At 35.0% G+C, this 12,867-nt stretch overlaps 1 protein-coding gene and 6 non-coding genes across 7 annotated transcripts; all 7 read left to right on the forward strand.

The window, feature by feature from the left end:
• Positions 1–1,118: 1,118 nt before the first annotated feature.
• LOC104896061 (protein CURVATURE THYLAKOID 1D, chloroplastic) lies at positions 1,119–5,669 on the forward strand. Its single transcript, XM_010682746.4, has 5 exons — positions 1,119–1,479; positions 1,748–2,025; positions 4,843–4,947; positions 5,057–5,128; positions 5,255–5,669. Exons 1-5 carry the CDS (start codon positions 1,356–1,358, stop codon positions 5,324–5,326), a joined length of 651 nt encoding a protein of 216 aa, XP_010681048.2. The 5' UTR covers positions 1,119–1,355; the 3' UTR covers positions 5,327–5,669.
• LOC125499262 (small nucleolar RNA snoR128) lies at positions 2,271–2,363 on the forward strand. Its single transcript, XR_007275977.1, has one exon. It is a non-coding gene; the product is annotated as a small nucleolar RNA snoR128 (small nucleolar RNA).
• Positions 2,989–3,081, forward strand: LOC125499258 (small nucleolar RNA snoR128). Its single transcript, XR_007275973.1, has one exon. It is a non-coding gene; the product is annotated as a small nucleolar RNA snoR128 (small nucleolar RNA).
• Positions 3,548–3,640, forward strand: LOC125499260 (small nucleolar RNA snoR128). Its single transcript, XR_007275975.1, has one exon. It is a non-coding gene; the product is annotated as a small nucleolar RNA snoR128 (small nucleolar RNA).
• Positions 3,827–3,919, forward strand: LOC125499263 (small nucleolar RNA snoR128). The gene has a single exon (XR_007275978.1). It is a non-coding gene; the product is annotated as a small nucleolar RNA snoR128 (small nucleolar RNA).
• Positions 4,113–4,205, forward strand: LOC125499261 (small nucleolar RNA snoR128). The gene has a single exon (XR_007275976.1). It is a non-coding gene; the product is annotated as a small nucleolar RNA snoR128 (small nucleolar RNA).
• Positions 4,389–4,480, forward strand: LOC125499264 (small nucleolar RNA snoR128). The gene has a single exon (XR_007275979.1). It is a non-coding gene; the product is annotated as a small nucleolar RNA snoR128 (small nucleolar RNA).
• Positions 5,670–12,867: the final 7,198 nt, after the last annotated feature.

Genomic DNA, 12,867 nt, shown 5'->3' on the forward strand with positions numbered 1-12,867 from the left:
TCAAGAATTAAAGTACAACATATCTCTATTATATAACGGAAGGGGGGAGCTATGGTGTCCCCGAATGAAGAGACTATGCTATCCCCTTCCTATTCAAAATTACAAATTCACTTACAAATCAAAGGGGATTGAAACAATAATACGAAAAATATAATTATAACAATAACTCATAAGTCAACTAAAATCATAAAATTGCATAATTTACGTTATGCAAATCACTAACATGAGAAAACTTTACAAAAACTTAAAAAATTCACTTACAAACTACAACCTATGAAACAATTTATGAAGTATTGTACTTAATTCAAAACTCAACTAAAAAATTATAATATTAGAAACATAAATAAATTCAATGAATTTGATGTTCTGTTCATAGAATTTAACTTTGAAAAGTAAAAAAAAATAAAAAATAATGGTGTGCGACTTAAGTGACAGAAACTAAACTAATCAAATTTTGCAACTAAAAACAATTATTCTTCGTATGTCTAATGTTCAAATTTTGACTTTTATGCCGAAGACAATCGAGTTTTTGTTTTGAAAAAAATTCAAGCACGCATCGCGTGCAAAAAATTCTAGTTCACATAACGCAAAGGGAACCAGACTCTTAGAATTTAACAAAAAAATGTTATCTAGGTGCAATTTTTCTTGAAGATAATACAAATCAATTCAAATTTTAAAATCGAAAATAAAAGTATCATTCTAAAAACCAAAATGAAACTAGGTGAACTCATACGTGTCTATGATAATTATTCAATTAAAATTATAATTAACCAATTAATTTTATAATTTAATAATAAGAGTAAGTAAAAAATGTCACCGCACACACAGCGTGCATACAAGACTGATGTACGCTAAAAGGAGGCGATGATATGGGGAATAAGTGAGTGAAAGCAAGAGATATATGTAGCGAGTGAGGGTGGGAGGAATGCGTGAGTTGTCCTAGATTGATTCAATTAGCTGGCAAATATAAACTCAGGAGATTCTTTCCCCCTACCCTGATTCCGGACGTCGGCTACCTACACTACACTCCTACTCCATAATACACTTCTTTAAGCCTCAACTCCAAATTTCGCCGCGGTCATCATCGGGCCCAAAAGCCAAAATTAACCTTCATTGGGCTCCTTCATCTCTATTGAGTATTGACCTAAGCCCATATAAACATCCCACATAAACAATTCTATAAATGACCAACTCGTGGACTACCAGTCTACCACTCTCACACCATACTTGCTTCCACGCAACAAAATTTTAAAAACAACAGAAATTGAAACTAGAGAAACATAAACCCTAATTTTCATCTTTTTCGCTGAAATCTTCAGCTGGAAATTTGAAGGAGGTTGAAGAAGAGAGAGAAAATGGAGCTCTGTACTATACGTGGTGTTCTCTCAACTCCGCCTCTTCCACTCTCACCTTCTCACCGTTTCTTCCCTGATTCTTCTAATCTTCGTTTTTCTATAAAGAATTTTTCTCATTTTCCAGGTTCGTTGCTCCAATTAATTTATTCTTTTTCATTTTATACTGTTCTCTATCGAAGCTTTCTCACATTTTACTTGTTAGTTTATTGATTAACTTTTTTTGCGTATTTTTTTTGAATTTGAAATTTAGGCAAATGAAATTTTCAATTTGGTTTGTGTATACTTAATTAGTTATGTTTTTTTGAGATTAAGATCTAGGTTAATTTATTTTTAATGTTTGGTGAGTATTTTTTGATGATTTTAAATTTGTAATGGTGTTGTTTGACTTACAGGAATAGTTTCCCTTACAAACAAGAGCACATTATTGAGAGTAAATTCGGATGAATCATCAAATAAATTTACAGATGAGAAAAGTGATTCAGCATTTGCGACTCTTGAAGATGAAGCTACAGTTGATAATTTTGCGCCTGTGATTGTTAGTGTGAAGGAGGATGAAGGAGTATACGACGAGATGAAGCAATCAGAACAAGAATCGGAAGTTGGAGAATCATCTTCTGATAATGAATTTTTGCAGCCGCTTAAAGAGCTTTTGAATAAGCTTAATGTTGAGGTTTGTGTTTTATCTTCATGAAGTTCAATTTTATGCAATTCTTTTTGGTGTGGTTAAGTTTTGTCTTTTTCTTTTTCTTGTATTTTTGTCTGAACGATAGTTTTGGACTTATACCGCTTCTTTTGAAATTGATTTTGTAAGATCTCTTATGTATGTTGTCCAAAGCATATGGTTCCAACTCTCATGAAATATATTTTTTTTTTCTTCATGAATTGCTGACTACTATTGCTATTGTTAAGATGATGTTGCCATGATGATTTCAAATTATTAGGAAAGCATTATGCTAATGCTTTGTGATTGTTCGGCATTAATGCCGACCTGAGCAGTTACCTGAGCAATATTATGTCTCCCTCTCCTCCCTGCATCATAATATATGTACATCACATGTTCTTCTTTCTTTTTGAGAGTGTGTTTTAGGCCCTTTGTATAGTTGACATTGCCTTATTGATATGATTATTGATGAAAGTAAAGCTTATTGAGAGCTTTGTTATAATGTTTGATGATTTTATCACCAAGTATGCTGACATTTTTATCTCTAATTCTTCATGTGAAAGAGAGGGTGTTTGAAGTTGATAAGGAAATCCTTATCGATTTGGCTTCAAAGACATTCTAGACAAACAACTTCACAATTAAACATTTTTACTGATTTATGCTTTATTAGTGTGTTTAAATGCTTGATCTTCACCTTAATACTATTTGATATACGAGCACTGGTACTTTTTAACATTTGGTTGCTTTTAATTTGATGTTTTTTTTTATAGTAGGCTACTATTTGGTCCACCAATGATTAATTGCATCAAGTTTTTATCTTCCGCCTTGCCTAAAAAGAAAGGAATACCTTGTATGAACTTTCAGATGGTTGCCTCTTGAAAGCCAGTTCCATTGCTCTACAAGTTGCTAATTGCTTTAGTGTCAAAAACCCTTATAGTTTTCAGAAAAATATTATTTTAGATTTCTTGTATGCTGCCATGATGATACTCATTGAGATTAATGAAAGCAACTAATGCTTAATGTTCTGTTGACAAGCTTGTCAACACTGAGCGGTTAGCTGAGCAGCATAATCTGGATACTTCTTTTTTTTTGGTTTTATTGAGGCTCTTTGATAAAAAAAATTGCAGGTACTTCAATGAATCTAAAATATGGTATTAGGAAGCCACATGAGCAATATGAGCATAAATTGTGAAAGTTGGAACATATGCTCATCATCTATATTTATTCTATAATATTTTTGAAGGAAATCTAAAATGATAAACCTGTCATGCTTGCATTGATAGAAAATTTAGACTTAAAATTTAACATCTCCCCACCTCCATTAAACAATCATTTCAGCTTTTCAGACTTCTGTTTTCTGTCAAATATCTTTCAATCATACATCTTCTTAACATGAAGTTTATGAAGTATGTGAAAAGTGTATGAAGAAAGGTAGTTTCATTGCACTATAAACTGTTAACTGCTATACTGTTAAAATCTCTTTTAATTTATATCTTTTTAAAAGCATTTTGATTTTACATGTTTCTATATGCTGCCATGATGATATTAATTGATTTTAAAGAAAGCAGCTAATGCTTAATGTTCTATTGACAATCATGTCAATACTGAGCGGTTACCTGAGCAGCATAATCTTGATACAATATTTTTCTGCTATTATAGTATGATTTTAATAGTAAAAAAGCTTTTGTAAATTGTGTGTAAAGAAAAGTAGTTTCATTGCACTATAAGCTGTTGATTGCTATAATCTTAAAACCGCTTCCAATTTTTATCTTTTTTCTGTTAAAAAAATATGATTTTACATGGTGATATGCTGCCATGATGATATTCATTGAGATTAAAGAAAGCAGCTAATGCTTAATGTTCTATTGGCAATCATGTCAATACTGAGCGGTTACCTGAGCAGCATAATCTTGATACAATATTTTTATGCTATTATATGATTTTAATAGTAAAAAAGCTTTTGTAAAATAGTGTGTAAAGAAAAGTAGTTTCATTGCACTATAAGCTGTTGATTGCTATAATCTTAAAACCCCTTCCAATTTTTATCTTTTTTCTGTTAAAAAAAATATGATTTTACATGGTAAATTGGTAATATGCTGCCATGATGATATTCATTGAGATTAAAGAAAGCAGCTAATGCTTAATGTTCTATTGACAATCATGTCAATACTGAGCGGTTACCTGAGCAGCATAATCTCGATACGTATTTTTCTGCTATTATGGTAAGATTGTAATAGTGAAGAAGTTTTGTAAAACAGTGTGCAAAGAAAGTTAGTTTCATTGCACTATAAGTTGTTAATTGCTATATGCCTATAATCTTCAAACTCCTTATAATTTTTAAAGATATAGTTTGATTTTACATGTTCTGTATGCTGCATGATGATATTCATTGAGATTAAAGAAAGCAGCTAATGCTTAATGTTCTATTGACAATCATGTCAATACTGAGCGATTACCTGAACAGCATAATCTTGATACTTATTTTCTGCTTTTGTAGTAGTAAAAAAGATTTTAGACCCTTGTCCCTTCGGAGAATTATGCATGTGCAATTAGTCATGATCTATAATTGGGACACCTTTTAAGATTAATTTCTAGACCCAATTCCCAAGTAAAAGCAGGCGTAAATTGTTTTCACTACATAAGCAGTGGATTACATGCTCCCTTATAGTCATGGACTCATGGTGTCTCGCAACACCTTTGCATATGTTTGCTAATTATCACCCCGACTGTAGTATTCAACCTTATATGTGAAACTGTAGTTGTGCATTGCTGTCTTCATTGAGTTGTCTCTAATAATCACTAAAACAACACTATTCCTGTTTGCAGTTGGATGTTGAAGATTCACCGACATATCTTCTGTATGGTGGTGGTGGTCTTGTTGCTGTGTGGTTGCTTTCAGCCATCATAGGTGCAATTGATTCTATCCCTGTGGTATGAGTCTTTTACTTGAACTCAAGGAGAAATCAAATACTAGTATTTTGTAACATGCTTTTAGAACTTTATTGTGTTGCCTGAATCAAGTTGGTTAATATTGGAACAGTTTCCGAAACTGATGGAAGTTGTGGGTCTAGGCTATACAGTTTGGTTTACCACGCGGTATCTTCTATTTAAGGTAGTGCTTCACTAGAACTTCAATTTATACTGGCTGTTTTGGTAGACTTGTCCACTTGAGAAGTTGTACTTTGTCCCACTTTCTTTAGGCCTTACTAACGAGCTTGTGGTTCATTATGTTTTCCAGAAAAATAGAGAAGAATTCGGGTCCAAGATAGATGAGTTCAAAAGTGAAATATTTGGCTCAAGTGATAAATAGTGACATTTGGAGTTCTGTTTGTGCGGAAATACTGTAGAGCGTGTTGCTAATATGAGAAGTTCTTTTGTAGACAATATACTGTGAATAAATAGGGAAAGAAACAATGATCCTTGTAACTTTTGATCATTCGAGAAATGAAGGTTGCTTAATTGTACTTGCAGTCTGTTCTGTTAGTAGTAGTCAAAGTAGACAAATTTTCATTGCTGTTAAAAGATTAAGGTGGTTATTAGTGGAATTGGAATTATTTGTATGGAGTCAAAATGAAAATGGATATCTAGGACATACTTGTGTATTACAATGTGGTGCAAATTTTGTCAATGTACTTTTGGTAAAGTATTCAGTATTCCTAAATTGTACAATAAGAACTAGCTGATAGTTGATACAAGACTTGCTCAAATGGCCTAATGGAAACAAGCGAGTTTAATGTCTTGAACTATGAATAGTTCAAGGTTGGTGCTTATGCATAGTAGTAGTTTCTAAATATCAGCTTTTGAATTTTTAATTATGCATAAAAGTATCAATGTTTGGGGACATAAAAGTAGTGTATAAAAACACAGATGTTGGTAGGATTAGTTTTTTTTTTTTGACAGCATAGGATCTGTTATTGGGCGGGGCAATTTGGGTCATTGCGCAATAGCAGATCGGGTCATTAAAAATAACCTCATTACCTGCCATAAGCAAGTCAATAATGGGAGGATTATCACAGTGTAATTTTCATTTTTGTCGTGAGGGTGCTAGATCATAATCTAACTAGTCTAACAAGATAATCGTATAATAACTTTTCTACATTAATTCACACTCAACATATATAATAAAGCACAACACTTTTATTTCATAGTATTGTTCGTACATTTTTCTGACCTTCTTGGACAGGCATCAAGGTTGTATGTATATAGGCAATGATGACTAAGATAAGCCCCTAAATATGCGGGCACAAACATGGCAGTATTACTCCAAGAGGTGCGCTTGAATATGCGGCTCTTGTGCCCAGTCACCAGTAATCGTAAATGTTAATTATTGCGTCGCGTCGCTCCGCACATTTCCCCTTACACTGGCGTGTGGCTTACACACACCCTTATTTCCTACACTTGTTTACTGTTTACTTAATACTGAGCGCGTACCCATCACGGACACGTGCACAACACTTGACCAAGCATCCAACGGTGCTACACCATGCACACAACACGCTAAGACAAGGTACCATGCTCCCAGCGCACACGAGTCACACCCTAGACCAAGTAGTTCAGCCAACTACATCAAATGACATCCACTTAGGATATTTCCAAGGTCACACTCAACATGCCTTGGTTTGGCTTAGCCCATGATATGCTTTCACGACGTCGCATCACCGTCATACTCCATATTGACTCAACCAATGTAGATCTAGGTGTGCCTCGGACCAATGAGACACCATGCCCTCCCACCGGCACACAGGGGGTCTTACAAGCCACCCCCGAAAAGCTTGATGCCCTCGTCAAGACTCCTCAACCTTGTGCTCGAAGTGTAATGTCTATCTCCCACAAAACCTCTGACTCGGTACAATCTTTTCATTTGACCAAGTTCTCAATCCGTTGATTCTTCTTACTTTGTCGCAACACACGACGATCCAGAATCATTTCCACTTCCTTAGTGAACTGTTTCCGAATTGTCAGCGGGTTTCGCTTTGATGTTGTGCAGGCCGTACATGTCCTCATGATATGGTTTTAGGTAACTCACGTGAAATGTCGGATGAACTTTTAATCTCTCCGGCAACTTCAGCTTGTACGCTACTGCATCAACTTTTTGCACAACCCCAAAGGGACCATCATATCTCGAAATTGGTACTATCTTTTTTCCAGATTTGGGGTGTAAGTTTCAACAACACTTTATCCCCAACACTGAATTCCAAAGGCCTCCTACTTTTGTCCGCATATTTTTTCATGCGGTGAGCTACCTTCTTATCCCTCGCCTCTTCCATCAACTCTTGATGGCTGCTAGCAAAGCGATGTGCGGCTGACAACCCACATCCTTGCTCTGTTTATCTCATCTGAGGTTAGAGGCTGTCTAACGCCCCGATCCTTAATCACAATTAATACAAACCTTAATAAAATAGTCTCCTAATTTGACTCGAAATTTCGACAGCACCTCCTCTGAAAATTGGTCAACCCAAAGTGGGAAATAATTTAAACCTGTTTACAAACTCAATTCAATATAATATTCTTCATCTCAAAACCTAAAACCGTCAACGCTTTCGCGAAAACAACCTCAAGAGGGAATCAAACCCAATGACACTAATCAATATTACAAACTAATCAAAGAAATCTTCAATCAAAACTTCAACAAGACTAATATAACTAATACATATTTAAAACCCAAGTACAATTTACATTTGGAAGTCTTCGAATATAAAGTTCCTCTATGACTTTCCGTCCTCACCATAAACTTCGCGAATCCAACAAGAAACCTGCTCTAGTATCAACTGCTCACCATTATACAGAGTATATGGATCATTACAGGTTCAACCCCACATGGGAAAGAACAACACAAACAAAACCGCTGTCGTGGTGGAGTTATTGCGAATTGGCGGCGTTGTTGCCTTGTTTTTTCTCTCTCCTCTGCTCGATTTGTTGTTGTTCCGTGTTGCTGCTGTTGTGTCGGTGTCGTTGCCGCTGCTGCGTTGTTGTCCCGCGATGCTGCTGCCGCCATTATCGCGGTGTTGCAGCTCAATTCTGGCCCGCCAGTGAGGTGTCACACTCACCCTTTTTGCTTCTCTATTGTTTTCTCTTTTGAACTTTGATGGAATTATGAGGTTGATTTCAATTATATATTCTTTGATTTGTGATTTAGTTTGCTAGTTATATTGATGAGTAGTTTTCATGTTTTTGATTCTAGTAAAATCAAATCTGAGTATGTGAGTTATGTTTAGAAATTCTTTTCATGAAATTCTAGATTTTTCATGTATAAATCATTGATGTCAGGATAGTTGGAATTGGAATGTCTTTAAAGTGGTTAAATTTCAGATTTATCTTAAACCATATTGAAGGTTCTGATTGAAATATGTAGCTTCCTAAAGCCAAATATTTAACCTTAAAGTAACTGAAACTTGTTATGAATTGTGAAGATTGGATAAAGTCGTTGGATAAAGCGTTACTACTAATTAAAGTCTATATTAGAATAAATTGTGGAGTGGTATCTCGCAATTGAAGACAGAATTGTTGGTTCATCGAAAGTAGAGTTCATATTAGTAGTGGTGACTTTATTCAGGATTGCATTTATAATGTAATACTTGAAGATGACAACTTTCAATGTATACCATATGAAATTCTCAGTTAGGACTTAAGATTATGGAGTAAAGAGCTATTTCGATTCCTAATTAGTCTAAATGAGATTCTTTATAGTTATTTATTAAGAGATGTTCTTGAATTCTTTAATGGGTATATATGAAAAGATGTGATCAATATGATTATAAAACATTTGTCGGTTCATTTGAAATAGAGTATAGGTTATTCTAGCATAGATCGATTATTATTCTATGTAAATTACTATCTTAGTTACATAGATCATACTAAATTATTGTTAATAAATTGAAATGTAGCGGATAGTGTTATGGTTAACTACGGTGAGTATCTTTTCAGCTTTACAAATTTTTGTGTTATAAGATATGACCTATGATAGATTAATGGACTTATTTGAAGTGAAAAATATGGAATGGTATGGAGTTGATTTATTGAATTTGAAGTATATGGTATGAGTTACACTTGAAATGGAAGGGATTGATTAGTTGTGTAATTGTGGTGCCTTTCATATTATTGATTATTTGATCATTGTGAAATGATTTCGCTATAGGGGACTAAGTTTGCTTCTGGATAATCATTGATAGATTGAGCACCTAAATCTCAGGTCTTATTAAGGTTTCTATTACTATGACCAAATAAGTCATATTCTAGACTTCATGATACTTAATTCATGCTATTTGTGAAATTTACTGTAACCATGGGACTATAGAGAAGCAATATTGTTAAAAATTAGATTCTTAGAAGTCACCTAAGATGTGCATGATTATGGGTGCTTGAGTCAAGTTTTAGTATACTCTAATCGACTAAAATCGGGGTTAAAACATGGATTCTTCTATTGAGTTAATAGTTATGAATTCTTACTTCTCTGGTGTTGTATTGAAGAATGATAATTCGAGTGTGACTTCGAGATTTTGTATATTATTTGATGACTATGAAAGTTGCTTGAGATATACTAATTTACTTGTAAAGGTGACCATAAAACTTAGTGGATTGAATTGATGAGGCTATTTTCCTATGTTACTTAAAATGGATATGGACTTGTATATGATTGATATGGATCCAAGTATATCGTATGTACTACACTGATATAAGATGTATTGGTTCATTTGTGTAATGAAATCATTGAGGATATCGATGTGGATAGGGAATGGTATAGAATTGATTTGGATTGAAATGCATAATATGAACTACAATGTTATGGAATACATCGATTAACTCGTGTTATTCCGGAATCTTGATAATATTGTCTGATTTGGTTGATACGTGAGAAGGTTATTGATTTTTGGATCATTGTGAAAGAAAGATTCCACCCTAATTGCTCTTGATTTCTTAAAAGATGTTAATCATGGAAAATGAAAGATTACATGGACTAACTATTGGAAATATAGATGTTTTCTTATATTATCTTCGCCCGAATTGGGAAGATATTGGATTGATTGATATTCGCCGTATGTGGCAAGATACTAAACCGTCCTCTTCTCTAGCGTGGCCGGCCGGGGCTCCCGGGTCACATAAAAGCTTGAGTTGGGGGTGTGCACACTATAGGTTATTGGCCATTGATATTATTGGTAAACCGGCCGGGGATCCCGGGTTTACATTATTATAGACCGGCCGGGACTCCCGGGTCTATCATTTACTATTTAGTGGGTCGGCCGGGGCTCCCGGATCCACTCTGACTTTGTCTTTGGATTATTTGATAACTCTTGTTTGATGAAATGATCTTTGAACTTGATAATAATTGATATTTATTCCACGTCTCGTATTTGATTATTAAAGATGAATTACTCGTGATTATGGACTCGATGAATCCATTATTAATATATTAGGATACTCAAACGTCGTGAACATACTATTTGATTACATTGTGATTTCGGTGATGGAACTTATTGGTAACTCTATTTGACTATATTCTTGTCTACATGATTTATATGGTTATTTTAATTATCATGACTATGTAATTTGTTTTGGAACTTGATGATTACGAGCATTGAATATAATGTAGCTTCGAAATACGAAATCCTTTGGCTTTGAATGGATATAGATTTACATAGAAAGTTTATAGAAGGGAAACTTTATATAAGAATATAATGAGAATTTGAGTTATACTTTTATCTTGTGAAGTACATGTTTTGGATGCTTTCTTATTTTGCTTAAGGTGGAGTGTTGGTACTCAGCTTTTGCTGACGTGTGCTATATTTGTGTTTTGTTTGTGTTGTTCTTTCCCATGTGGGGTTGAACCTGTAATGATCCATATACTCTGTATAATGGTGAGCAGTTGATACTAGAGCAGGTTTCTTGTTGGATTCGCGAAGTTTAAGGTGAGGACGGAAAGTCATAGAGGAACTTTATATTCGAAGACTTCCAAATGTAAATTGTACTTGGGTTTTAAATATGTATTAGTTATATTAGTCTTGTTGAAGTTTTGATTGAAGATTTCTTTGATTAGTTTGTAATATTGATTAGTGTCATTGGGTTTGATTCCCTCTTGAGGTTGTTTTCGCGAAAGCGTTGACGGTTTTAGGTTTTGAGATGAAGAATATTATATTGAATTGAGTTTGTAAACAGGTTTAAATTATTTCCCACTTTGGGTTGACCAATTTTCAGAGGAGGTGCTGTCGAAATTTCGAGTCAAATTAGGAGACTATTTTATTAAGGTTTGTATTAATTGTGATTAAGGATCGGGGCGTTAGAGGCTGCCACCCCATTGCCAACTCAAAAGGACTCAACCCTGTAGATGAACTCTTATGCAATCTATAACAAAACTGAGCAGTGTCTAAGAGTCCTAACCAATTTTTCTGTGAAGCCGTCACGTAAAGCCGCAAGTACTCTTCCAACAAGGCATTGATACTCTCCCTCTGACCATCCGTTTGAGGATGGTTCGCAGTTGAAGACTTAAGTTGGGATCCCATCAAGTTGAACATCGCCACTAATGATGTCGCTCGGAAGCCCAAAATACTTCACTACATAGCCAAGAAAAAGCTTCACTGCTTCGTGGCTGGACATGCATTAACGGCTGGAATAAACACAACATACTGCGAGAATTGATTTACCACAAACATGATCGACCATTGTCCATTCACTTCGAGAAACCCATATATGAAATTCATGGAAACCGACACCCAAGGTTTCTCCGCAATGGATAAAGACTGCAAAAGATCCGCCTCCTTGCGCTTCTCAGTCTTATCAAACCAACAAACACGTCAGGACTTCACAAAGGCCTCTACTTCCCATCGCATTTTTGGCCAAAAATAATATCTTTCTAGCAACGGTTGCATCCTTCGCCTTCCAATGTGGACGGCCCAAATAGAATCATGAACATACCTTACAACTCATGCCTCAATTTTCCCGAGGGAACGTACAACTTACGTCCCTTTATCAACAACATCCCATTATCAATCCAGTACCTTTGCACCGAACCATCTTTTACTTGACCACACAAAAAAAATACTCGGGATCGTTCTTGCTTTCCTCACGCACTCGCTTGGTAAAGTTTAACTCAATCGCTGAAATAGCCGCAAACACCTCTTGCGTTTTACGACTAAGAGCATCCGACACCATATTATGTCTACTAGGCTTATGCTGCCAAGTGAAATCGTATTCCTCAAGAAATTCCATCCAACGGGATTGTTCAGGTGACAAGTTCTTATGAGATTGGAGAAATGTGTTGGCAACATTATCGGTGAACACTAAAGACTTCTTCCCAACAAGTAATACCGCCAAATACACTAGCAATGCACAACCGCAAGCATTTCTTTCTCATGTGTTGAGTATCTCTATGTCGCATCTTGGACCAGCACTCCACCAATAGCTTTGCCGAATGCATCAGTGTGTAGTTCAAATGGCTTGTCAAACTCTAGAAGTTTGAGCATCGGCTCAGATGTGATTGTTGATTTCAAATGCTCAAAAGCAGATTGACACCTTTCTGTCCATGACCACGCTTGACTCTTCTTTAACCAATCGGTCAGCGATAATACTTTATGTGAATAACATTTAATGAACTTCCCATAATAATTGACTAAACCAAGAAATGATAGTCACTCCGGGAAAAATTTAAATTGTTCCCAATCCACAATGCCCTTAATCTTGGCCTCATCCATTCACACGTTACCTTTACTGATTTTATGTCCAAGGAACATAATCTCAAATCTAGCAAACTCACATTTCTCTTTTTTTTTTCTTGTTTTTTTTTTTTTTTTTTTTACATATAGCTCATACTCCCTTAGTTTATCAAAGAGAAACCTAAGATGTCTAACATGATCATCTAAC

Source organism: Beta vulgaris, chromosome 6 (genome assembly GCF_026745355.1).
Source record: "Beta vulgaris subsp. vulgaris cultivar EL10 chromosome 6, EL10.2, whole genome shotgun sequence".
Classification (NCBI taxonomy): Eukaryota; Viridiplantae; Streptophyta; class Magnoliopsida; order Caryophyllales; family Amaranthaceae; genus Beta; species Beta vulgaris.

Coding starts and splice junctions, on each gene's coding strand:
- LOC104896061 (XM_010682746.4), top strand. CDS start 1,356: ATGGAGCTCTGTACTATACGTGGTGTTCTCTCAACTCCGCCTCTTCCA. Junction 1,480..1,747: donor GAATTTTTCTCATTTTCCAG/GTTCGTTGCTCC, acceptor TTTGACTTACAG/GAATAGTTTCCCTTACAAAC. Junction 5,129..5,254: donor CGCGGTATCTTCTATTTAAG/GTAGTGCTTCAC, acceptor TATGTTTTCCAG/AAAAATAGAGAAGAATTCGG.